The sequence below is a fragment of the Aptenodytes forsteri genome, unplaced genomic scaffold (assembly GCF_000699145.1).
Source record: "Aptenodytes forsteri isolate BGI_AS27 unplaced genomic scaffold, ASM69914v1 Scaffold15, whole genome shotgun sequence".
Taxonomy (NCBI): domain Eukaryota; kingdom Metazoa; phylum Chordata; class Aves; order Sphenisciformes; family Spheniscidae; genus Aptenodytes; species Aptenodytes forsteri.
In genome coordinates, this window is record NW_008795129.1 from 17,584,752 (window position 1) to 17,611,589 (window position 26,838).

The following is a 26,838-nucleotide window of genomic DNA, read 5'->3' on the forward strand; positions in this document are numbered from 1 at the left end:
ATGTCGGGGGATCAGCATGTTGATCGCTCTACTCAAGAAAGAGGTGATGAAGATCACGATGATGTAGTTGATGCAAAGCCAGACAGAAGTAGCAGATTCTCACTTTTGGGAAAGTAAGTTACTACTTTTCTTCCTGCTATTGTTGTATCAGCTGTCATACTACCCTTCTAATGGGATTTTGGTGTTCAGTTTGCCATGTCCACAATGTCATAGATGGTCTGGATAGGGAGATCGTTTTTGTTGTATAGGTTTAATGTATCTGGTCTGTACCTTAAAGCATGTCTCTATAGTATCTCCCTATAGAGAGAGCTGTAGTATCTCCCATAAGCTTTATTTGGTAGTCAAGAGACCACTAAGTTCATTTAGCATCAGTTATAGTCCCTCATCTTAAACATTGCCCTTTGGTGGAGCTGGGAATTAAATATGCCATTAATTATCTATTTTACTGCATTCAGCTCAACTAATCTCCTGCATCATTGGAATCCCCTGCTGACTATTTAAGTCAGTTTAAAGCCTGGATGTGCCATCTAGGTTGTAGCACAAAGCAGCCTCACTGAGTCTGGAGATGTAACCGATTACAGAATAAATTAAAAGCCTTTAAAACATAGTAGTCTCACTGAAGCATAAGCTTACTTTCATTAAATGTATAGGAAGCAAGAACTATGTACTGCTTGTCTGTACTCCTGAAAACACTAGATAAATGTGATTGAAAATGCAAAAGATGAAAAATGAACATGCAAAATTTACAAATACAATTGAATGTCAGCAAATGGTTACTTCACATTATGAACTTCATGGATTTAGAGAGATTTTATTAGAGGTGTTTATTACAAAGACTGTTGTATTTACAGAGAGGTTTTGATTTTTTTTACTCTTGGACATTCACATTCAAGTGAACAGTATAATTCAGAGAAAGTACATGGAGAATATATTTTTGCTGCTTATTATATGAGTCTAATGGGGGTAACAAATCTGTGAGAGAAGTAAAGATGCTTTAGTCTTAGAAGACTTTTGATGTGCTGTTAAGCAAATCATTTTCTCTGTCTCATTTTATCATTCCTCAAATATATTTTATGATGTGTATGTGTATTATTAATTTTAACAGAATCATGTCATGCAAAATAGGCAATGTAATATTTGTTTCTATGTCTTGCCAGACATTTTTCAAAGGTTTCTTTTAAACTTTATAAAATATGTGTTTTAATATCTGAATGGGTCTTCTTTATAAGAGGTGATATGCTAATACTATTATTAAATTATGCAACTCAAAGTTAATCATTCCTGAAGGAAAGGCAATAATCAGCATTTCTATCACTTTTTTTCTATAAGAAATTTTTCAAATAATTTGGCAATGCATCAGTTTGAGGCATTCATCTTTTGGGAACTCCTTGAAGATACAATTTGAAACATTTTTCTTTAGAAGTAAAAAATTGCTCAGATTAAATATGAGGTAATTGAGAAGATCCAACTTAGATTTTGTAGAAAAAAAATAAGTCTGAGAAATCTATCAGAGTTTCTTGAAGAAGGTGACGGTTGCCTAAAGAGGAATGAGCTGATTGACAGCAAAGGTCTTAAAAATCCAAGCACAGTGACAAGGTCTTTGTCTTATAGAAACTAAAAGTCTTTGGCCTGAAGGAAGATAGGAGAAGAATGTGAGAGGATAAAGGAAGATGGGATATGATCTAAAATCGTGACTGTAATGGAGGAGAAAGTGAATAGAGAATGATCGTTCCTTGTGCCTCACAGGAAATCTAGGGGACATTCAATGAAAAGTTCATGCAGTAGGTTTAAAACAGCCGGTAAGATGTAATTTTCACATAGTGCAGAATGCAACTGTAGAACTTAAAGTCACAAGATATGCAGATGTCAAGATTTTAGACGAGTTCAGAGAGATTAGATGTATTTGTGGAAGAAAAGTCCAGTGGGAATATTGATATTAAAATCTTCAGTGCAAGATGTTCCTAAATCAGGTTTCTGTGAGAATATATTCTGTATCCGATTTCTTTTGTTTGTTTTCTTAAAACTCATTACTCGTCAGTACCAGATACTAGGCTAGATGTACTTTTAATTGGAACCAGCATGGCTCTGTGTCTTGATTGCCAAGGCTTCATTTTGGCAACATGAAATTAATACCTGTAAAATAAGATGTCTAGAAAACTTTAGATTGACTACAATTTTATGGTCCCTTGTTTTGTTTTAGTAACCCAGTTTTTAGCAGCTGTGCAGTACTTTCAATGAAATTCTACATTGTATTTCATTTATTATTGCTTAAAATATATAAGCTCAATAGGAAAATAAGTAACTTGTATTGTTAAATAAGCACAATAATTTTAATTTAAGAGAACAGAGCAGTGAGAAACTGAATTCAAAGCCGTGCAGAAAGACCAGCTGTTTCCAGTAGATTCACAGCTCCAATTCACCATTCTCTGGTTGTGACTGGAGATTTATCTAGCAAGAGCAGTAAGTAGAAATAAGTGAAAATCTTATTCACTACAGTATATTTCTCTCCAAGAAGTCTGTAAGCCTGCTTTACCATGGAGGCCACAAGGCTCAGAACAAGCCACGGAGTGGGCAGGTTCTTCTGGCTGCACCACAGTTTAGGGGAATTATCTTCAACATATTTCCTTTTCTTTGAAAAAGTGCTAGTACTTAGTTAATGCTGGTGGGGAAAAACTGTTTGGTGGGGAAAAGAGTTGAAAGAAATGTTTTGAATTAACATCTGCCAGTGGCGTTTGGTTTAGGGGGTTTTTTTAGCCACTAGATGGCAGGAGGGTATCAATTTTGTTTACTGCAAAAATGTGGACAAAAATTAGGGAGAGTTGCAGTTGAGCAAAAAGTTGTTTCAGAAAGCAGAAATAGCAGGATACACTCTGGCAAGCCTGCATGCAATAAAATTCTAAAACATGGTTAAACAAAGATTGAGCTGAGGATTTCAAACGTGTATTTTAATTCTTTATATGATAGTTAGAAACTAATAGAATTTTTCCCATAGAAATTTTTCTTTTCTATGCTGTATGTGCTCCTGTTACACTTTCGAGGCTTTAAAAATAGTCTCACTTCTCCGCTGGATGATTTAATATCTTCATTTGGTATCTTTGGTCTTTTATTGGGGAGCTCTGTTAGGGAGATTGGTAGCAGCAAACCCATTTTAGCATCCAGGAAACATAATGTAACATGAAATGGAATAAAATTGTGGTTCCACTGTATTAAGTAGAGCTAAGATTTCTCTTACTGCTAATGAAAGTTGGGTTTTTTTGAAAAGCTGCATCTGAAAATTCCCAAGGCTTGGTAGACTCGCACTTGCGCTGTCAATAATCATGATTGTTTGTGGGCTTCAGTGAAGAAGCATAATGCAGAAGAGAGTGGTTGTTAGCAGTATCTAGGTACTGGTTTTATTCTGATTTAATTGTATAGAACCATTTGTCCTCTGGTTACTTTTATCTACTCCAGCCCTACTGTCTTGTTTTACAGTCAATATTCCCCTTCTCATCTGGAAACAGAAAACATAATTTAAACATATATTTAAGAATTCTCACAAATACCTAGTTACAATTGAAACTGTGTGATTCTGTAGTGCTCTTAATGTGGAAACATGAAATACATTGTAAGAAAATCCCACTGAGTAATTTGAGAGGCTTATAGGGTACTCTGGCATATAGTCACCAAGAGTACTTCAGCTGTTTAACACTGCAAACCCAAAATATCTGTAAGGTATTTATTTCTGCCAAGTCAGTTCACTATGAAGTTTGAGACTTTTCATTTTAATTAATTTGAAAGTTTGCTTGAAACATCAGTGTGTATCTTGCCTTCTGTAGTTCAATAGTTATGATAGTTACATAGTTATAATGTCTACCAGGTTAGTAAACTAGTATTTAGATCAAAAAGATTCACGGATATATAGGTTTTCTTTTCATTTGTACGGTGTTTACTTGGGTTACAGGGCATCAAAGTGGGGAAACACAGATGTTACCAAAACTGTCTATTTTAACTTCATGACCCTTGTCTCAGTATAGCCGTATTTCTCAAAATAAATAGCCTTGTCCTTCAAAAAATAAATATTCAGTTTTGAGATTCAGCCTCAGCTGAACCTGAGCTTTGGAGCTGTAACAGGTGTGGAAAGTTGCCTTTGTTTCAGCTTTGCTCTTCTGTTGCTTTTCTGTCTTTTGGGGAGCTATTTTCCATCCACTTTTGATTACCAACAGCTTATTTTTATTTGGTTTTTAGAACTTTATGAAGAACAGTTTCACAGTGATGCAGATGCATATGTTTTCCAGAGTTGCCCATTTTGTATTTTTTGGGCCATTTGAAAACACTGGGCCCGATCTTATAAATTAGTTGCTTGCTTTGTAGAAAAAGTTCTACTGCTAGCACCGTATGCTTATGAAGAAACTGTATTGGCCTCCACTGCATGAATGTCAGCTGTTCCTGCCTTGAAATTAATGTGTTCAAATCCAGATGATGCCTTGAATGATACCTCATCTTTTTTATCATAACTTTTACAGTTTTAAAATTAAAAATGCAGTTCTGTTACAGGTTTTTCAGTGACAGAATATTACAGACCTTTCAAAAATAAATATTGCTAAGAAAAGTATCTCTTTTATCCTTAGATAGAATAAAAATAGCAAGTTACTTTAAAACAACAGCTGATGAATCATCATCTGAAGTTATGCTCTGGGTTGCAACTCAGAGGTCTGAACTGAACTCTTGGTTCAGCCTCACATTTCCTTTATGTCTAAGCAAATCACTGTGTGCCTTAGCGTATCCTGTAAATGGGTGATGACCTTTCCTTTTACTATCCTAACTCCAAAGTCTAGCACAATATAATTTTAATTTAGTTCGGAGTTTGTGGGTTCTGCTTTGCACAAGCTAAATATCAGTGTATTTTCCCCCAAAGTGCTGAACATAAAATTTCAGAAGCAATAGGTTCTGGCATCTATAGTCTGTTAAAGTTAATTTCTACAAAGAAAGTAAAGAGATTTTAATATAGAGCAACAGGGATGTTTCATTTTCATTACTCTCTTTTAAGCCAGAGGTTGTTTTTTTATTTTTTGTTACTGCAGTTTTTGTTAGATCTGGAACTCAACTTCTGGAGAACACTACAGGAGTATTTAACAATTAGTGAAAATTGTGGTCGGTGCTTGTACTTTCCCTTGGACGCTTACTGGATGTACCATATAAGAAATGCCCAAGTATCTTGAAATAGTATCTAGGCTAAAGTGTAAGAACTCATTAATTCACAGTGAATATTTGTTTCCAGTATCCTTAGAGACTTTATCTTGTGAAGCACAGCAAATACTGGGTTATCCATGAACTGTATCTGTACCAGTCACAACAGTGAGTCAAGTATCCTAATTCCTTTTTAGTGTAGTAATTTATTTCCTTCATTACAACAAACTCTGGGCTGTCATCATACAAAACTTGGAGGAAAGTTATTACACAGTAAATATTTGTTTCCAGTATCCTTAGAGACTTTATCTTGTGAAGCACAGCAAATACTGGGTTATCCATGAACTGTATCTGTACCAGTCACAACAGTGAGTCAAGTATCCTAATTCCTTTTTAGTGTAGTAATTTATTTCCTTCATTACAACAAACTCTGGGCTGTCATCATACAAAACTTGGAGGAAAGTTATTATGTAGTGTCATTTTTAAGCTTTCAAAGGAATCAAAACCAAATTAAGCCAAATTTATAATAAACCAAAACTGTTTAGGGGTAAATACATAGGAAATAGTTCTATGAATTAGAATACAAAGAGGTTTTGTAAACTGTGCCTGTTAATTTGCATTATTTTCTTAGAAATATTCATTGTGTAAATATTGTCATAATGGTGGATCAGGTTTTGAGAGAAGGAAGAAAGACGTATTACAAAGTGAAGTCTGCTGTCCCACTTCCATCTCAAGATCTGCTGTATTTTCCTACACTCTCACATAGGAACACTGATAGAATCAGAGCGATGGGAGCGTGTTTTCCGCTTGTCAGCAAAGGTAGATCAGGCCTGCATGACCTCAGCTTGCAGGGTGATAGCTATGAGGGTTTGAATAGCCCCATAGAAAAGTCCAGCGTGACCCACTGCTGACACATGCGAATCTTTGGGCCTGAACACAGAGAGCATCCTGTTTCACTCTCCAATGTAACCCTGAGCATGGTGGGCTCCTAGCATTAGCAAAGAGGATTAGACTTGCTCTTGAGGACAAGCTGAAGCTGTTTTCAGATGCAGTGTGGAGTACCATTTGATGATGAGCCAAGGTACTGTGGAATGTTATTTATCTCTTTCCTTCTCTGCCACCTGTTTGGAAATCTCATGAATGAATACCTAAAAGAGTTTAGTTTCAGTGCTTATATCAACCTAATTATAACTCTACTGGCATTTTGCAATTGCTAATCCTAGCCAGAGTGTTCTCTGAGAAGTAGTATTTGGGCAGGGTTGCTTTATTTTGAGTCATTTTCCAAGCAGTCCATGTAGCAATATATATACCTGTTAATTGCTCTTAGTACCTATGATAGGTAAGAGAGGCTTCATCTTGTTTTTCATATAATTGGCAGTTGCCTATGTACAGTATGCTACCTAGGATATGATCATGCAAGATTTCAATTTCCAGAACACCCATGGAAGGTATGTGCGTGCAGGTTTTCTAGAAATGAGCAGAAAGCCTTTCAGCAAGCAATATTCTTTATTTGAAAAATTTTACCTTTTGAATCTTATTTGAATATTATATTGCACACAATATTGTGAGGCCTGCACGGCAGATACCATGCAGTTAATTCAGCTGAAGATGAATTACAAATTGATGGCTGAGAGTTCAGAACTTACTCTGTTTTGGTCCTCTCTGCTGCAGGCGTTACACCACAAAATTGTCATGTAGGCTGTAAATGATACTTAAAATATTAAGTGCACAAAGACTAGGATACTGCTACCTGTTTCTTTTTTTTTCCTCTTGTCTTTTTTTAACTGTTGTGAAATGTGGACAATATTAGACACAATAGTCTGTGTTGAAACTTTTTTTACAAAGTGTAGCTGGCTTAGCCCCAGTGCACTTCGTCTGCTTCATTTGTATGTAATAAAGAAAATTGCAGCCATGGTTTTGATTTGAATTATGTTAAGGCCATCACTAACACATAGTTAAAAGGAGAGGCAGACATATTTAGGTGTAACTACCAGAGCTCCAAAGATGTATATAATATACAAAGTATGCCAGAAGTTGTAGTCTGAGGCTTGCGCTTTCAAACAGCTCAACTCCTTTCATTACACAGTGAGTTTCCAGTTGTCCTGGACTGGGTTTCTGTGTTTTCCAAGTTCTTAGAGAAGATTCTCCCTCCTAATTGGAGAAGGGTCTGAAACTAAAATGGGACAAAAAAGCTACAAGATTAGCTCAGGGTCTGAAAAATGTCTTATAATGAGGGATTTAAAATGTATTTGGTTTCTCTAACTAAAGTTGAAAGATAATTTGCTTGTACTATACAACTATATAGTGTACTATACAAATATATAGGTGGTGGAAGATCAGAAGATAGGAGGCACTTTTTGTAAACAAAGAATTCCTAAGTGGGTCCAACGGATCCATAAATGGATCTTTTCAAAAAAGGTCGGGTATAAATCTAAAAGATGTTCTGCAGATTAAACAGAAGCTGCAGGTTTGTAGAAACTACTGAATAAGGTTTTGTGCCTTACTTTGCAGGAGGTCGAATGAAAAGTGTGCTCACACTCAGGTGAGACAGCTACTGCCATTAGCATGTTGCAGCTCACTAGTTGATTTTGTTCATCTTTGAGACTGTTGTAGTTGTGAAGTTTTGTGGTAGGTGAGGCCTTGTTGTGATTCAAGCTAATACACTTTAGATCATGGTTTCAAAGGAACATACAAATAGCCATTGCTGTAGTTCAGCTGAGTAGCTGCAATGTGATAGGCTGTGATATCTTGACTGTTAAGCCAAGGTCCCAGAGGCCTTTAGGGCTATAATATACTTTGGAGAAATGCCCTATTCTGTGGACTGCAACCCTGTCATTGTTGCAGTTGATGTTAAATAATTGTGTGCAGGCACTAGCAGTTTTATCTCTTCAGGGAAGCTAATGTGCAGTAACCAAAGATAGGAATTTATTTCTGGACTCGGATCCACTGTAAACCTCCACAGTGGACAGTAAGAATGCCTTTGTTTCAAGCATTTTTTTCCAGGAAGCATGTGGCAGTAAGCTACATCACACGCTCTGGACCTAAACATGTAGGTCCAGATGTACAAAATAGTGGATTTTAAATTCATTCTCTAATTTACTGTACACTACTATCCCCCTCAAAAGAAGCCACGAGATCTGCAATTGTTTTACAAAATAAGTTGGTTTAGGCTCAATTTTGTAATGGAAACTAAGACCAAGAGATACGGAGTTACATTCCCAAAGTTATTCAATAGCAGAAGCAGGATTCACACTCAGTTCTCCATCCAGAGCACAACTAAGTGGCTCTTAGTGGATAACGGAACATATCGCCCCAGTTGAGCATTTTGGTTTGTTCAATACTTTTCATCAAGTTAACTGAGCAAAGCATAGCTAGCTTATAATCTTAATTAATATTTTTATGGCTTGTGTTCTACTGTTGGAGGTGATATAGCATGCAACAGAAAACTTAAGGAAATGCCAGGATTTCTTTAAAAAAATTAAAGCATTTTATTTTGTGAATTTTCTGCAAAATCTGTAACAGTACTGCTATGTATGTCATAGTAAGAACAAAAGTAGGTTTTTAATATGATACTGTTTTATTGGATGAATGAACTCAGAACTGTCTTGGGCAAAGAATTTGTTAATGATAGCTTAGGTCCCTCCCAGCTCTATTATTACAAATTCAAGGAAATAATCCCATTGTTTACCTAACTCCTTTCTTTCAAGGCTGCTACAGCAATATTTGCCTTTCATAATTAGTGTGTTTAGAGTTATAAGGAGGGGTTGGGACATGGGTTTCCAGAGAAACAAGAGGTATTGTCTCCATTAGCTTCCTAGATTCAAGTTCATTCAAGCAAAAGGCTTTGCCTCAGGTGACTTTTAAACTGGCTTTGTTTAGTCAGCTGACAATCTAATTCCAAAGATGTCCTTAAGAAGTCATGAACTAATTGGCAGTTCAAAAAGAAGCTGGAGGCTAAATAATGACTATGGCCCTGATCTTGAGAACAGTTACAAACAGGCATTATTTTACTGCCTGACTACTCCTGTCGCTTTTAGTAGGCCTGCTCCCAGGAGGAAAGCGGGATGCAATCATTAGGGTCTGTGGTGTTCAAGTAAGCACACTTGCAATTTCCCTTTATTCCACCCCTTCCCAAAAATTACTTTCAAGGTTTAGGCACTTCAGCAGAGTAGTATATGAAGATGCAGGGGTTGCACAGACTTTATATGTCATTGATAAATATGAACTTTAGACTCCAGTATTATCAGTTTGGCATGTTTCACCGTAATTCAAAATTTCTTTAAGAGAAAAAACAAGACTGTTAGACGGAACAGAAATCTAGGACCATTTGACTTGGTTTTGTGTTTTAGTGTTCTCGGGGGTTTTTTGTATTGTGTTGTTTATGTTTGCTATTCTAAATTGTAGCTGTCAGTTTTCATGCCTTTTGTGTAAGACATCTCCTTGCCATAGAAAGCAATATAGGTGAAATAATGTTTAGATGCTTTTGGGGGGACTTCTATGTTCGGTTTGGTAGGACCACTCTTCTAAATGAAGACTTTCTATTATGTTGAAAAGATTCTGACTTTAATATTAGAAATTTTTTAAATTTTCTTTTGACATTTATCTGGAGCATATTTAAAAATAGCCTTCTAAGGACTGGTTATTTTGTTGGTGCTAGTCTATCAAAGTCAGCAGTCATTTGCTAGTAACTTTCAGTAGGGAAATTGAAAGTATGCAATATTTACTTGAACTTCCTCCTACGTAATTAGTATTGCCCCTTTTTCCTCAGGAGATTTTTGCTTCAACTATTAAGCTGTTTTTCAGTTTATCTACTGGCACATAATTTGGAAGCCTGAGTAACCTTTGTTTAAAAAAAGATTGTGAGGGAGGGATAGTATTTATTATCTTGGTTTACAGTTATATTTAACCTCTTTCAAGAGTCCTTGGTAAGGTGTTATCTGTCTGAAAAGAGAGAGATGGAAATTGCACCTGCCATTGGAGTATATTCAGGAGAAAAGGTTTGTGAGCCCATAGCATGTGACAGTCAGGTTGGAAACAGAATTGACATCTCCCAAATGCCAATGTCTTCTGCAGTGGCTCCTGTTAGTGTTTATCGTAGGCTTCACTTAGTATTCTAGCATGCTGCCTTCTTAGTGTGTGACCCAGGATCACACCATCAAATGCAGTGTGACACAGTTTTAGTATTTGGTCTAGCCCTTATGGTTAATGCTTAGTCCTTATCCCATATAATTTATGCTTTCTGATTTTTAACAGTAAAGGAATATTCATTTTTATAAAAGACAATTCAAGTAGTGACACATTCTTCATGTCCAGAAATGTTGCTGCTCTGCCAACCTGATGCAATATTAATGGGAAAAGGCAACAGGATAATCTATTATTTGCATGCAGCTCTAAATCTGTGTGACAGTTTACCAAAATGGATCTGACAAAGAACAAAGAGTCTGCCTTAAAGAACTTGAGATCTAACAAGCTCTAGTCAGGTTTAACAAGTGTCTTTTGCTTGTTATTGCCAATAGGTTTCAAGAGAAAAAAAATTCAAAGAGGGGAGAGTGTACAGTAATTAGAGGTGTACTAAATATGGTGAAATTAGGCTGGATAAAAGTATTAAAGCTGGCAGTTTGGAGAGAAGGTTATGTAGGAGTAAGACATATTAATGCATGATCATCAGAAAGCATCAGACATATGAATAGACCACTAATTACTGAGACTAAGGTAGAAACATAGAACAAAATATTGAACCTTGATTTTTCTAATTTATGAATTCTGTTTCCTGTTCACTTCTTTTGGCAGAATAACTCTGAATTGGTCTCCAGCACACTCAGTTTTACTACGCGTAGCTTGGTGATGCTTTGTGAATTCAAACACAGTCCTCTTTGCATTTTCATTGTTTCCTGTTTATCCTTTAACTACCTATTTAAAAAAAAAAAAATCCAATCCAGGATTTTTTCCCAGGAGAGCAAACATAGCACTTGTGATGAGCAGTAGTCGCAAACATCATTTATACTGTGCATGCAATAACGGAAGGAGTGAGGGTTTTTAGACAGAAAGAGCAGCATAGAGCCACAGGAACTGCATAAAATCAAATCAGCAATATAGGCTACGTAAGTTTCTTTGGAGGTCTTAAAACTAATGTATTGTCCTGTACACTTACTCCACAGTATTGTAACTCAATGGGGAATTTATTCAAATGAAGCCTTTAAAGAGGTCCCCAAATGTAAAAGTCATGAGGGAAACATCTCAGTTGTTTGTAATAGAATAAAGAGCATTGCAGTTTTAAGATACCTTGCATCCCACAACATTAAGTGTATGAAAGTTCTGGTGGATGTTGATGGATTACCTAAGAAAACTTGTACTATGGACTTTGTCACTGTACCACTGCTATAATCTTCTTGCCTGGACTTAACAGAAAGGCTGACAATGTGACAGAAGCTAGAATAAAACTATTCTCCAGTGCCAAAAAGCATGGGGACTCCAGAAGGGATCCTAAGATCACGTGTTCTGTAAAGATAGCATGTTTTTTAAGGCAAATTTTCTTTTTAACAGAAACCTGTTATCAGTCTTTCAAAAATGATACATGATTGCACATTGTATTAAAGAAGCATGCCAGAATAAGAACTATCACAATGTTCTGTGGTAGTCCTTATCAAGTAAAGCCCAAATTTATTGAACTTCATAGGGCAAGAGTAAGACACAGTTCTCTTCTTTTGTGTGTGTGTACTTCAAATACAAATGAATGTATTCAGTTTAGCCTTTTCCACCCACTTCTGAATGTCAACTTCCTTAAATTGAATAGTATCGTAATTGTAGAATTTTTTTATTTGCTTACATTTTTCAGTACGGCAACAAAAGTCCCTAACTTTCCTGGGAGAGAAAGGGGCTATAGCTGTTTTCGAAGCCAGGATATCCCTCTGTAATATTATTTTTAGAGTTCATTTTGATTAACACATTCATTTCCTCTTAGAAAAGCAAACAAACAGGAAAAAAACAAACAGGAAACTCCTCCCATCCTGTGACTGGGAAGTGATGATCGTGAACTCTGTCTTTATTCATCTAATCCTCTGCCCATAAGGCTATTTAAGTGACTGTTCTTTTCCAGGGAGACCTGTTTCTTCTGTATGCTAAGGGTCATATTGCTTTTAAGGCCAAGCAGCTCATGTTTTCAGAAGAGCTCTATTGTCTGTCAGTTACTATCATCCGCTTTTTATTTTATTATATTTCCCCATGGAAATATATCACACTACACTTGAAGTTAAGCAGCTCATTCTCACTGAAACACTTGTTACCCTGGAGGGCTGGCAGACCTGAGCCCAAGAGCTTGGCTGTAGCAGGTAGGAGAGATGTTGAGAGACTGCAACACTGAAGGAAGCCATTCTCCTGCACATGGATTCTTAGTATGTTGGTACGTCATACTAATATACGGTGGCAAAGAAAGTGCAGGAAGATGCCAGGAGAAAGGAAGCCAAAGGAGAGGAAATCTCAGCTGCTAAGAGACACTTTTAATTTCAGTAAAATTGTTATTGAAAATAGTCTTTAGGTATAGTTAAATGTTAACAGTGATATTTTTATCCTTAAATCTTGATATCCGTACATACTGAAATAATAATTTACCCAAAGTGTAACAGAAAAGAAAGTTTGTTGTGATAAGTAGCAGTCCTTTAGACAATCAGGTTGACTATTGGTGCAAGTGATCTGTCTCCATTGACTTTGGCAGAATTTTAGCCACTCATGGTGATAAGAAATTTGGCCTTTACTATCTAAAAGTTCAATAACAAAATGATAAATGGTATGGGTAACTTTAATTTTATATTTGAAAAGTGAGAAGTTGATAATAATGATTTTCCCAGGGTTGACACTGATTGAGTCTAGACTTGATGAAATCACATTCCCAGACATACTGTTGTCAGGCCTAAGGCCTGGATTTAGAGACACAGTAAAGATGAAAATGTGCAAGCTATATGAAGGTGCCAGAGTGCAGTTTCAATTTTGCTGAACTCTTCACCGAAGGGAGAGAACATGAAATATGCGAGAGCACTGACAGGAAGAATATTTCTGTCTAAGGGAAAGATCAGTGACCACTAGCAGAGTGAGGAGTTATGGCACAGTTGTAGTTAAAAGCTGAAGAGAGAGTAAACAGTCATAAAATTCAAGTTTCTATTTAGTCTGGGCAAGTTTGAATCCCAAAAGAGGGAAATTAAAGACACTGGATGTCAGAGAAGCAGAATGAAATAAAACTGAGGGCAAATAGTTTAAAACATTTTATAACAGCACATAACTAAACTGTGGAAACCCTTTCGGAAAATACAGTGATTAGAAAGCTTAGTAAGAACAACAGCAGTAAACATTTATATTAACGTGTCCAGTTCAAAGCTTAGAAAATACAAATTTAGCTGGAAAGCTTTAGGCTTTCAGTCATAAGCCAGCCTGTCACTGACAGAGCATTTCCCTTAAGAACTGATTATTACATATTTATTACTTTATTAGTCATTATTACAAGGTCTGATTTAGCTTGTTGAAACCACAGAGTTGGACCTTGTACTGTCAGTTTAGTCCAGTCAGGCAATTCCCATATTGCGCTGTGTTGGCACAGAAAACAGATTCTTCAAAAAACAATTTCTGGACTGCAGGCCCAGGATATGTATACTCCACAACCTTTGCTTTCTTATTTGTTCAGTTTGGACAGATACCAAAAGATTTCTGGAACTTTTTGTTGTCTGCCAGTAAAGAAATGATAAGTGTAACCCTACAAAGCATGCTGTGGTTGCTTAGTATTTCATTAGCCTGTTCAGCTTGGAAGCAATCATTAGAACAAAACCATACTATCCTCTGTAAAGGAATGGGGAAGCGCTAGAGTTATGTGTGCTACCATGCTGACGAGGCTTGTCTGTGACATTTGACATTGACCGGCATAGAGCTTCATGAATGAGTGTAAACTATTGAACTCTGAAGTGTAGTGGTTTCAGAGAAGTTGTGTGGCTACGTTATTATGCCACTTAACCCCAGCTGCTATTTTCAGTGAGGCTTTTTGTGGGGTAACGTGGCAGCATGACTTCTGGACTAGAATTAGATCACTTCCAGCATTTTAGGAGCACAGACAGTGCAAACATGATACTGTACTGCTCATGTGGATCTGTCCCGAGTGTTCACAACTGTTCATGGGTTGGACATAAACAGAAATTTGTGTACAATCCCCTTGAAAATATCCTATTGTGTGTAACAGCCACTGTTAGTCATACAGCTTTTTCAGGAAGTCAGTGAAGCCAGATACATCCATAGAAACTTGAATCCAGTGTGGACTGAGGAAATTAGCCTCTTCATCGACCTGAGTGGTTATTTGTTGTTTTGAATTTTCTTTTTCTCTTTGCCAGAGACCTGTCTAGTGATGTAGGACCAGGGGCAATTTTAGGCTAAAATAAGATTCCAAGATCTCTTTGAAAGTCAAATGTAATATTAACATCATACAGCTGTGGATAATTCTTTAAAATGGTTAAAATCTTTTCTTGAGGCAAAGCATATTTAATTATTGCTCCCAGAGCCCTCAAGAAGCAGTATGCAAGGAGAATACCAATACTTGCGATTTGCCAGAAAAAACTGTACCTCCAGAGTATCAGACAAAATCCTAAAGTAGTTGCGATTCAATATCTTGTTTTGTAGTCTCTAAGAGAAGTCTAAGAGGGGAGATGGTATTAGGATGGTCACATGTAAAAAGAGTACAGAGAAAGCCTGCCAGGTGCAGCTATTTAATTTGGCCCTTTATAACAGAACATGAGGACACTCAAAGATAAGAAGAAGCTGTTTTAAAATTGAATTGCAGTAGCATTTAAACATGATGAATCATCTAGAGAAGGTTTGTTATAGTTTCCAATTAGTCTTGTCCTTTAGTAATAAAAAAGAGGACACTTAAAAGACAACAATTGTTAAATCAGGAAGGTAGGCAAGTAGATTACCTATACAACATTTAATGAATTCACAACAATCTCATGTCTACAGGCTATTGTTGAAGCAAATAGCTTAGTAACTCTTTAGAAAGATGTCAGAGTGAGAATAGTGAAAGTACTTAAATTAATTGAGATTATGGGAAAAATCTAATTTCGTTAAAAACAAACTGTATTATACAGTTATTTGTGCTGTGAAAGTAGGTTATGTTTTCCTCTCAGACAGAATACTATTCCTCTCAGAATAAATACTATTGGAAGCAGGATTCTGGACCAAATAAGTAAGAGAGGTGCTGATAACTTCTGCCCTTTCCTGAGCATTGTTTCTAACTGGGCTTGCTCCAAAGCTTGTTTATAGTTCTGAGGTTGAATCAGACCCTTTATAGGCTCTCACTGGCTTCAGTTCTGCTTGAGGAGATCTTACCAACACCTGAAGCCACCTGCTCGCACCAAAAAGTCCACCTCTAAAAGCAAGTACTGCTGAGTTCCTTATGCTTATACTTCAGGTGTGCATGCTGGCTGTAATTGATTTGTTCTTAATACTTCATTTAGAATAAATTGCTGAGTAATGTCTGTGTTACCCCTTTGCATCCCTTTCTAATCCGATCTAAGACTCCTGCACACAGCAGAAAGGTCAGTACACAGTCATATTAACAGAGAACATTTATTTATAGGTCGGTTTTTGGTTTTTTTTTGAAGTGAGGTTCGGGTATCGATGATTACACTAAAATGTGCTTAGTTTTTTGCATAGGTTCAGGCTGCTGTTTGGCACACTGAATTAACACATGACCTGTTCACATCTATAACCTTTTTCAGTAGAAACTACCTACTGCTCGGTCTTAATCTTCAGAGAATTTAGGGATGATGCTGATTCAATAAACAAATCCTATCACACCATTGGGTAAATTGCATATCTTTTTGTGCTTGGAATAGTTATTAAGGGAGATCTGTCTGTCCTTCCATGAATTATTTACAGTAAAAGTAAAATATGTCCAGAACCATAGTTTGCGAAAGGTTACTGCCAGCCCGACTTCATGTTTAGGTCATTTGTTTTATCTGTGAGTCAGGATCTGTGTATACTACTATTGGCTGCAGTTCACTCTAGAGTCATTTTACTGTCATCAGAATCCAATCGCATGCAATAATCACTTCTTGGAAATCACAAGATCTTTATACCTTGACTGAAATATGATGGAAGAAAACAAACATTAGAGAAGAAAAAACATTAGGTAGGGCTGCCCAAATGGTTTGAATTAAGGTAAATAGGCACACTGCATGTGACTGGCCACTAAAAATAATTTCCTTTGGTTCACCTAGAAAAAAGAATGGAGAAGAACAGCCGAAGTCCTCTCTCAGTAATCAGTACCGAATCGTTACACCCACATTCCAGTATAATATGGACTATAAGAAAGTTGGCAAATGTATTATTATAAACAACAAAAATTTTGAAGACAAAACAGGTAATGTTCTTCCTTTGATGATACTGATTACAGACTTTAGAATTCTTATACTTTCATTAATCAATAAGCATTTTATTTTTAGGATATGGAATTTTAATGAATATATTTATCTTTTTTGAGAAATAGTTGTTCCTACAATTTATTCCTATTCTTTAACACTTACATTAGAGCAGCTATTTGCAGCTTCTTTGCAGTGTAAGTTTCAAAGAGTATGTCACCTTGCTCTACCAACTTCAAACTAAACTATTGTCCCAGAGTTTAAGGCTGTGTTGTTAAAATTTGAACTTTGGCATCTGCAGCCCATGTTATAACTTCTTTGTCCCCGAGCTACAGCTATGAGCTACAAAAGCTAATAGCTGTAGCTGTGCTCTGTTCACAATCCTGCAGTTAACTTTTCAGACCATGTACGGTTTCAAAGCAGACAGATACTTGTGTTATAGTCAATTTTATAGGTCTTTTCCTATACACTTGGCAAACACACTAAATGAAGTGTTTAGTCCAAAGAATTTACATCAGTTTCTTTCATGTGGGTATCGTAGGGACTCTTTTCAACAGTTTTTCCTTGGGGTGCTTTATGCATACATTACACTGCATAACCAAAAGGAGATAGAATCATCCATAGAGGTCCTATGTTCCAAGGTGCTGGAGGCATGCCAACATTTTTCAGGATAAGATACATGTTAAAGTTGAACCTTGCATTATTTTGCATTAAAACAAATCTCACAATTTGTTCTCAATGCTGAGAATGCTGTTAGAGGACTGTTTTAACATCATGTCACCATGACATTGTTTAGGTTTATTAATTATAAACCTAAAAATTTCCCTTTGAACACGTGAATTATTTTGAATTGTGTAATGTGCAATCAACCATATTCTTTGTTTCCTGGCAGGAATGGGTACACGCAATGGCACCGATAAAGATGCTGGAGATCTAGCTAAGAGTTTTAGAAGCTTAGGTTTTGAGGTTTACACATACAATGACCGAAGCCGTGATGACATGGAAAAATTACTGAAGCAAGGTAAAAATTTAGAATCATAGAATAATTTAGAGTGGAAAAGACCTCTGGAAGTCACCGAATCTACCCCCTGCTCAAAGCAGGTCAAATTAGAACAGATTGCTTAGGCCCCACTACATGCAACTTTCTATATAGAAGGATTTGGTTTCTGAATGGATTAGGCTTAATTCCCCACCTTTTCCTCCAACGTCAATTCAGAAATACGCAGTTTTCTTGTCATATTAGGTGAAGCGCCTGTCCTGTGTAAAAGGTGAAGAGCCTTGTCACATTAGATAAAGAGTCCAGCCTGTTGACTCCAGTGGGCTAGACTCGGAGTCAAGTGAAGGATGCGTTCATGTATTCAAGGTACTCATCACATTACTAAAAAGTGGATTGTGTCATCTTTATCCACTCCTTCTTATGCCTTCCAGTAGAGGCCCAATGTATATTTAGTCTCAGAAAAATGTGTTTGCTAAATGTAATTTTCATTTAAAATGTTGCTTCCTTTTGGCTAAGAAGTATTTGATTTGTAGCTGCTGAGGAGAATCACAGTGATGCCGCTTGTTTTGCCTGTATCCTTCTAAGCCATGGAGAAGAAGGCCTCATCTATGGCACTGATGGACCCATGGCTATCAAGAGTTTGACTGCGCTATTCAGAGGAGACAAGTGTAAAAGCCTTATAGGCAAACCCAAATTATTTTTCATTCAGGTAATAGCCCTAAGGTAAATATAGTATCCTAGTGCTGCAGTGGGGAAAACATACTATGTTGGTTGCCTGCTCTAGAAGAGCCCTGTAGGTTAACTTACTGAATTTTGCTGGAGGTTTTGTGAAAAAATGTGTTGAGAGAAGTTGCCTATGGATGACTTGTATTGTTTGTTTTCAAAAGATAATTTATATACAAGATTCACAGATGTAAAGAATATATTGTCATTGTAATTTTGTACATGGTTTCTCTTTGTGCTTGCTAATATATGAACTTCAAAGCAGAAAGATAAACTCCCACTTGTGCAGACAGAGCTGAGGACAGTATGTGATTATCAATAGAAATAATACTGTCTAGGTCTCTTTGAATAAAGGCTGTCTCTACAAATTACTGCATTCTGCTAAAGGAAATATTTTTTATCTCCCTCAGTAGCCTAAAAATTTATATTGCATTGTTGCATTAGCATATAATTAATTGTATATTACTTAAGCTTTTAAAGACAGCTGTTTCAAACAGTATTAACTGACATACCATGGGTCCGAATTCTCTTTTTTATGGTAGTATTATGTACGTATGGGAGTTGCAGCAGATGTGGTTTTCCCTAGGCTGTTCCATCAATTAATCCTCAACCTCAAAGTTAAAACTGTCTCTGTTTTAGACTCTTCATACTACTAAAGTGATGTTTCTTTTAATTATAAGTTTGGAATGGGTATTTTGTTGCCTTTAAAATTATTTTACTAAAGGCAACCAACTCATGTTATGTAAGCCCATCAGACTGCTATTTTTTTGCAAGAGCTGTCAGCCAACGCTACTGATCAAGAGCTGAAACTTACTAACCTGGACTATGGTCCCAGTGTGCCCTTTAGCTAAACCACATGACTAAGAGGAAATTAAGAATAAAAGAGAAATGGAAAAATGTTAAAAATGCAATATACTTGAAATGGGTGGTCAAACACTGGAACAGGTTGCCCTGATTGTAGAGTCTCCATCTGTGGAGATACTCCAAACCCAGCTGGACACAGTCCTGGACATCTGCTGTAGCTGTCCCTGCTTGAGAAGGGGGATTGGACTAGATGATCTTGGGATGTGATTTTGTTATTCTGTGAAATGTAGTGCTACAGCAGTGCATGTCAGGAACCAAAGACAATGTGTAGTCCACTGTAAAGAAAACGTCTGGAAGTCATGCTGCACAAGACATTATGTAATAATTGAGTGCTGAGGATGACTCTAGACTAGTAAAATTAATCATGGTTAGAATAAGCTAACGCTGACTTGGCACTTTGACAATCCACTGAGATCCACAGCCTGCAAAAAATGCAATACTTGAAATGGGTGGTCAAACACTGGAACAGGTTGCCCTGATTGTAGAGTCTCCATCTGTGGAATACTCCAAACCCAGCTGGACACAGTCCTGGACATCTGCTGTAGCTGTCCCTGCTTGAGAAGGGGGATTGGACTAGATGATCTTGGGATGTGATTTTGTTATTCTGTGAAATGTAGTGCTACAGCAGTGCATGTCAGGAACCAAAGACAATGTGTAGTCCACTGTAAAGAAAACGTCTGGAAGTCATGCTGCACAAGACATTATGTCAAACCCAGCTGGACACAGTCCTGGACATCTGCTGTAGCTGTCCCTGCTTGAGAAGGGGGATTGGACTAGATGATCTTGGGATGTGATTTTGTTATTCTGTGAAATGTAGTGCTACAGCAGTGCATGTCAGGAACCAAAGACAATGTGTAGTCCACTGTAAAGAAAACGTCTGGAAGTCATGCTGCACAAGACATTATGTAATAATTGAGTGCTGAGGATGACTCTAGACTAGTAAAATTAATCATGGTTAGAATAAGCTAACGCTGACTTGGCACTTTGACAATCCACTGAGATCCACAGCCTGCAACACCATTACCTCCCTTTACTGTACGGGATGTATATTTTAAAATGGGTAAGCTAGTAACTTTATCACTGAACCATTAGATGTCCCCCAGAATTGCATTTCTGCTTCTAATACATGCAAAGTACTGCTTAAAACTGTATTCATTAAAAGATGTTAATGAATACTTATTTTTATAACACCTTGTTTCTCCTTACTGGACAAGTTCTCTTTGTCTTCACTGCTTTCAGGCATGCAGAGGCTCTGAATTTGATGAAGGTATACAAACTGACTCTGGACCTGCAAATGACACTCTGGAAACAGATGCCAATCCGAGATACAAAATCCCAGTAGAAGCAGATTTTCTGTTTGCATATTCCACAGTGCCAGGTAAAAAAAAGGGGGTCAGGGTAGGGATAGAAGCCTAAAAACTTATCACCCATATTGACTTGATTGTAGACTGACCTTCATTGATGATACGTTGTACATTGATGGACAAAACACTAAGGCCCCATGTATGCTGGGTCAGTGTGTTGTATCCACTCCTTTTACAGTAGCTATAGCGGAAACAGGAGAAAGCCCAGATTTAGCAGGTGAGAAGACACAGACATGACAGATGGCAAAGGCAGTACTATTTTCTGGGAATCCTGCCCTTCTGTGTCCCAGTTTAGTGAGTATGTTGAATATGTGATGAAGGCAAGAAGAGGAACAGTTACAGCAGGAAACTTATTCTTAGAGAGGAAAAACATGAAATCTTACTTCTTGCAGTTTCCCAAATGCAAAAATATATAGAATGGTACTTTAGTAGTGTGAGATTTGGAGAGTTAATACACATTATTCTCCACTTTAATGAAGTAGGATATGTGACACAAGTGATAAGAATTAAACTTTCTGTGTGTGCATTGTTACTCTTTGCCCAGAATCTTTCACACAAATTAGTACATATCCCTCTGCCATTTCATTCTTCAGCACAAGATAATAAGAAAATAGAGGAAAAATAACCCCATGTACTTTCTTATCTGTCTTTCCTGTAAGGTTATTACTCCTGGAGGAATCCTGGAAGAGGCTCCTGGTTTGTGCAGTCTCTGTGCTCTGTGCTAAATGAGCATGGAAAACAACTTGAGATCATGCAGATCCTCACACGGGTCAACTATGTAGTTGCCACAAATTTTGAATCACAGTCTGACGATCCACGCTTCAGTGAGAAGAAGCAGATTCCCTGCGTGGTCTCTATGCTCACTAAGGAACTTTACTTCTGAAAGTGTACTTTCAGTACAGTGATGAAAGATCAGGATATGGTTTTGGGTGGAGATTTGGTTATAAACTGGAGTAACACATTTTTAGTAACAAATGTAATTACACTAGATTTTTATATTGTATAAGCTGGGGTATCTGATGGATGGACAATATGCAAGATTTTAAAGAAGAAATAAATGCTGTGGGCCAACCTGACAGCTAATACTAATTAATGTATCTTGATTTCCCTTAGTGTCAGGCTGTCATGATTTATGGCTACTGAAGATGTTCTGAGAGTCAGCTACATGACCCATAAAGGTTTATTCCAGAAAACAGATTGTAAATTAAGAACAAAAAAATTAAATCATGAGACTCCATCTTTTCTTTCACTGCTAGCTCATGGAACCATAACTTCCTCGGAAATTTCCAAAGACCATCATATTATGGGTATGTCCAGTGATGAAACAGTTTGTAGCTTTTTAAAAGGGTGTTTCTTAGTCTAATCTATTCATTTCCTTTTTATGAACATTATTAATGAAGACTAATGGTTGCTCTGTGCTTAATCTGGACGTCAATTTACTTAGTTATCACTCTAGCATAAGATGGATAAAAAAAAAAAATCAGTATTTGTAGATGATTTACCTGAATACTATGGAAATGTAACAAATAGAAAAATCAAAATGAAAATCTTTGTAAAAGATTGGCAAACTGTAATTGGATGATGCCTTATTAAAGTGCCATTGTAAAGATTTTTGCCTTGCAAATGACAATTAACTGATAGAGCAGCCTGAAACAGTGGTATTGCAGTTTTTCTGCTTGCAGAAATAAAAATGTCTTCTTGTTGATTCAGAAGTTTTGAACCAACAGAAAGTTAATGCCAAGGCTTTGTTATAAAACATTAAAATTTAATGTTGAAACGATAGAATTATATGTTCCAGTAACAAATGTATGTTTAGATATAGCTTCTATTTGTGAGGAATTTTGCCAAGACTGGATATACTTACTTGAATCAGAAACCAGAAGTGCCTTTTTAGTTACTGTATGGTCTTGATTTTGTATTTTGGAGTTACGTCGGTGATATTTATATTCCTACTTTTTATATTCTCTTTAAAGTTGGTAGCTAGCTCAAAAAAGTAAGTTTAATGATTTGGTTAAACTGATAAATGATTAGTCGTTCACCCTTTTCCCAGTTAATGTACTCTATACTCTTTTGAGATCTAAGAAAATAAGTGCATACTACTAAAGCCAAGTTACCAAATTATTAAGTTTATTTTCTTACAAATACTGTGGCATAGTGAGGCATATATTTTTTTTCAGAAGTCAAATTTACAGTTGTTTGAATTAAATAAATGATTGTTTTATGGACGTCTTGAGCATGAAATCAATAAAGAACTTTTTTTAAATTTCCTATGAATAGCTGTGTGTTTGTCACTCAATCTGTGAAGTGAAAACCAAACAAAATACATCCCAAAACCTTTCTCAGCCATGAATGCAGATGGTCTTCAGCATCTTTTCAAGATGAGATTTACAGTGTCAGTTGAAAAGTAGTTTAGAAAAGTAAGCTGGCATTGGATGACTTGGGTTAGGCAGGCCACATCCTCTCTTAGAGTAAACCAAAATTATTGAAAATATTTTAATGGAAATATCCAGATCTACCAGCGCTTAATCTTGCCCTGTGTATAAAATGTCTTTATACAGTAAACTGTACAGTGGTCTAGCAGTTCATATGAAAATGTTCTTCCTATTACTTCTGGCAAATAGCTCCATCTTAAACTATTTTCTGGCATTAGAGATATTCCTGTTTTACCATGAGAAATGTGTCCAGTCAACATTTCAGTATTCGTTACTTCTCTGGAAGCTCTTTCATGTCTTTATAGTTCATTAGTGTTTATTTGCTTAAGGTTTAGCCTGTTTTTACATTTCTGTTAACGATATTCCCCTGTCTCCAAAACTATCCTTTTATTCAGATACATTGTAGCTCTGAAGCCAGAGAGCCTTGGGAACAATAAAGGAGCAAGTAGGGGCTCTGAAACAGGTCATTTAAGTTTTTAAAACAATGCCAAGGAATGTAACAGAATAACAGGTAAGGAGCACATTTCCTCTTGTGTAGTGCTTTTTTCTTAAAGGTTCTTTGAGAACGATATTTTATTTTAAAAAAGCTATAGCAAATTTATCTTAGCTTAGAAGCATTGGGAAAGTATAAAAATTACTAGAAATAGTCCCTGGTCCAGCCTACAAGGGACTCCTGAGAAAGAATCACAAGAGTTAATATTAGTGAGTTTCCTCTATGAGTAGGAAAAGCTATTCGCCCTCTTGGACGTAATGTCTAAAAGAAAAAAAAAAGGGTGGATAGAGCGGGTCTGTATCAGATTTTGTTGTGCATTTACCATGACAGACACTAAATAAGGACAGCTTGGGAATTTCCAACTAATAGGTGAAATGGTAGCTGTCTATCTAAGAAAAAAGGCAAAGAAGAAAATTTCCCACCGACAGACATCACATCTGACTGGTAATGTTTACACGCTAAGGGCTGTGCCAGCCCAAGAGCCTGAAGGAACCCATTCAGAATAAGGAAGCCTGACCCTTTCACTTGAGCAAGGCCAGGTAGCTGAATAGTGACTTATAAGCTGTTAGGGCATTTTAGCTCATTGCTTCATCAAATTTATAACTATTTTCTGTCTAAAAGCAATTCCCTTTCCATCTGCAGGATTAGCCAAATGGTTTAGTATCTAAAATCATTATCATTAATGATATGCTGGATGTTTCTGGAGAGAATCCAAAAAATTCACCTATAACCAAGACAGACACTGACCCTACAATGGAAGTACATTGTCGTGACATAGGTAGCGTAAGAAATCCTGCTTCACCAGTGTATGTTTTAGTAAATGCTGTTCTTTAAATCTGAACTTGGTTACATTTTATAGTACTTTATGATCTTTTAGGGTTCTTAATGTTGCTTTATCTTCCAGTCATGGTTGGATATTATATTTTAGACATAGCTCAGGGGAAATGAAGGGACTGTTTAGAAAGCTGAACCAACAGAAACTCTCCAGGCTTTTTTCTGCGTGGGAGACATTTATGGCTGCCTCAAATGTGCATATTTTTTCATATTTGTAAGTGAATAGTAATCTTCTGGATTTCCCCTTCCAGAACAGTCTTTAATTTGCTTCCCGTGGCAGAAACAGGAATTTCCTTGTGGGTCATATTTCAGGGTGTTTGTATTTATACACAGACTGTAAGAAGGCAGTCACAATGCAGGGCAAGGACACATCGTGTTTCGCTGCAGGAGGCGATACAGGGAATCTGGAAATACTTAAAAGGTGTATTTCTCTAAAACCTTCTATGCCATAAAGACATTTTGCCTGTAAGTATTAACACAGTTTGTTTTCCTTATCTTGGTATTATATTTTTGCAGTTTTATAATAGCCTACCTCTTAATAATTTGAAGCATTTTATTTGCATTTTGACTGAAGTGTCTCATTGCATTTCAAAAGGTTGAAAGCAATCAAATCTCTTAATGCCAGGCATACAAAAAACTGAGGGGGTATAATCATGGAATTGGCATTGTCTATTCTGAATTAGACATAACCTGTTTAAAATGTTGCTTTCCATTGAAAAGACAATTAAACGCAACAATTAAAAACTTTTTCCCAAAATGCTGAGTGAGATAGCACAACTGTAATCCCACGGGTTTTTGTCATCCCACCTGCAAATCTTGACTTTTACTGAAACCTAGAAGAGACTTTTATCCTGTCATAGGCTCTTGGAACATTATTTTGCAAGAATTGCATCGTTTGCCAGTTGCGGTGACTCTGTAAGTCACGTTGAAAAGAACATTGCATTGCCTTTGATTGCAACCCCAGGCGTGTGGCCCTACTATTGATCCTAACAATTTGACTTTGTGTGCAGTCATTTTTAGTTTTGGAAACTGCTTTTTTGTCCTTTTTTTTTGGTAGGCAATAGATGAAAATCCTGGCAGGAAATTTTGTAACAGTCTGTCACGGCATTTGTACAACAAATCTTTCTCCCAAAAAGGCAAAATCGCAAAGGTTTCCTTAAAAAAAAAAAAATACAGGCAGAAATGCTCTGCAGAGATCTCCAATGGACCTAAGTTTGCAGTGAGGCTTTCTCATTTACAGCATGGTATTGCCTGGAACAGGAGGTGTGGAAGTCTATAGCTTTAGTTATGTGTCAGAGGTAACATTTTGTGTGTAACCCACCCCATGCCAGGTGAGTGAGGCCAGAAAATAACCAACCATTTCTGATCACCACTCCTACCGTACCGTGTTTACTTCTGGCACCATGGAGTAAATGACTGAAGAAACAGAAGCAAAGGAAACCCCTTAAATCTCTCAATTCAGCTGGGGAGCTCAGCAAAGAACTAGAGAATAGCACTTGCAATCCTTCAAATTTTCCCAGAAGAGACTCTGCAGCTTCAGGTGGCACACATGTTGGAGACTGTGTAACCTCATTGTAGCTAATAGACAACTTCAAGTGAAGTTACTAAAAGGAAAGGATTTGATTTTGCAAGGAATGAGAGCTTTGGGGTAAGGCAAAGAGAAACTTTTGAAAAGTTTCCTAAATGATGTTACAAACAGACATGGTATTACAAATTGGAAATGTAAGTATATGAGAGAAACAAGATCTGATTTTAAATAAACAAGAAAGCAACTGTGAGAAATAAAAAACTGTCCAGTGTGCAAAATGTAGTGCCATGCATGCAATCGACTGGGAGGAGTGCAGAGCTCACATACGAATTGCAAAGAAATAGCAGTGCTTTGGAGGTCTGGCTCTGTTATCCTGACACCCAAATGGTGTTCTTCTCGAAGGAAAGCACCAAAAGGCAAATTAGCTCAAAAAACCACCAGTGGAAGCCCATTAACCAAACCCACCTTTTACCTTCTAAATGCTCCATCTCTGTGTTCCTGCACTTACCAAATCCCACAGACCGCTGCCTGCATGTTTTGTAAAAGGGTTATTTAACAAAACTTCAGAGAAGTCCATGGAAATGCATCGGTGCATTCTGCCTCCCTGCCAGCCTCTATTCCCATCTCTGCCACAGCCTGGCTATGCCAATGAGCAGGTTATTTAACTTCTTAGGTTTACAGTGAGATTCCCATTTCCCTAGTAATACTGGAGGAGACATTGCAAAAATAAGTTGACGTAAATAAAAACAGATACTCTCTGTTTACCCCTCTGAAAAATCATAATACTAACCCACCTCATTGAAAGCTGTGAAGTTTATTTAATCACTGTTTATAAACTGCTCTGAGGGCATTGTATTAAGAATGCTACAGACTTGCAAATTATTATAATTTCTGTAGTATTATGACTAGATTTTCTAAATAGATTTTAAACTCTTTAGGCCAAGCTATGCCTATTTTATACAGGGCTGATCACACTGCTAAGGCAGTGTCAGAAACATGTATGGGATGCAATATTGCTAGGTTACAGGTGTTGTGTCTAGCGCAAAG

General features: G+C 36.9%; 1 protein-coding gene across 2 annotated transcripts; it reads left to right on the forward strand.

The window, feature by feature from the left end:
• On the forward strand, positions 1-21,962 carry CASP7 (caspase 7). Of its 2 annotated transcripts, XM_009277881.1 has the most exons (7): positions 1-113; positions 913-915; positions 16,416-16,558; positions 17,449-17,577; positions 18,087-18,262; positions 20,380-20,518; positions 21,164-21,962. In XM_009277881.1, the coding sequence occupies exons 1-7, from the start codon at positions 1-3 to the stop codon at positions 21,385-21,387; spliced, it is 927 nt and encodes a 308-aa protein (XP_009276156.1). In that variant the 3' UTR covers positions 21,388-21,962. The 2 variants fall into 2 exon arrangements, with proteins under 2 accessions (XP_009276156.1, XP_019327214.1); XM_019471669.1 differs by lacking the exon at positions 913-915.
• The last annotated feature ends 4,876 nt before the right edge of the window (positions 21,963-26,838 follow it).

Coding starts and splice junctions, on each gene's coding strand:
- CASP7 (XM_009277881.1), top strand. CDS start 1: ATGTCGGGGGATCAGCATGTTGATCGCTCTACTCAAGAAAGAGGTGAT. Junction 17,578..18,086: donor GGAAAAATTACTGAAGCAAG/GTAAAAATTTAG, acceptor TTTGATTTGTAG/CTGCTGAGGAGAATCACAGT. Junction 20,519..21,163: donor TGCATATTCCACAGTGCCAG/GTAAAAAAAAGG, acceptor CTTTCCTGTAAG/GTTATTACTCCTGGAGGAAT.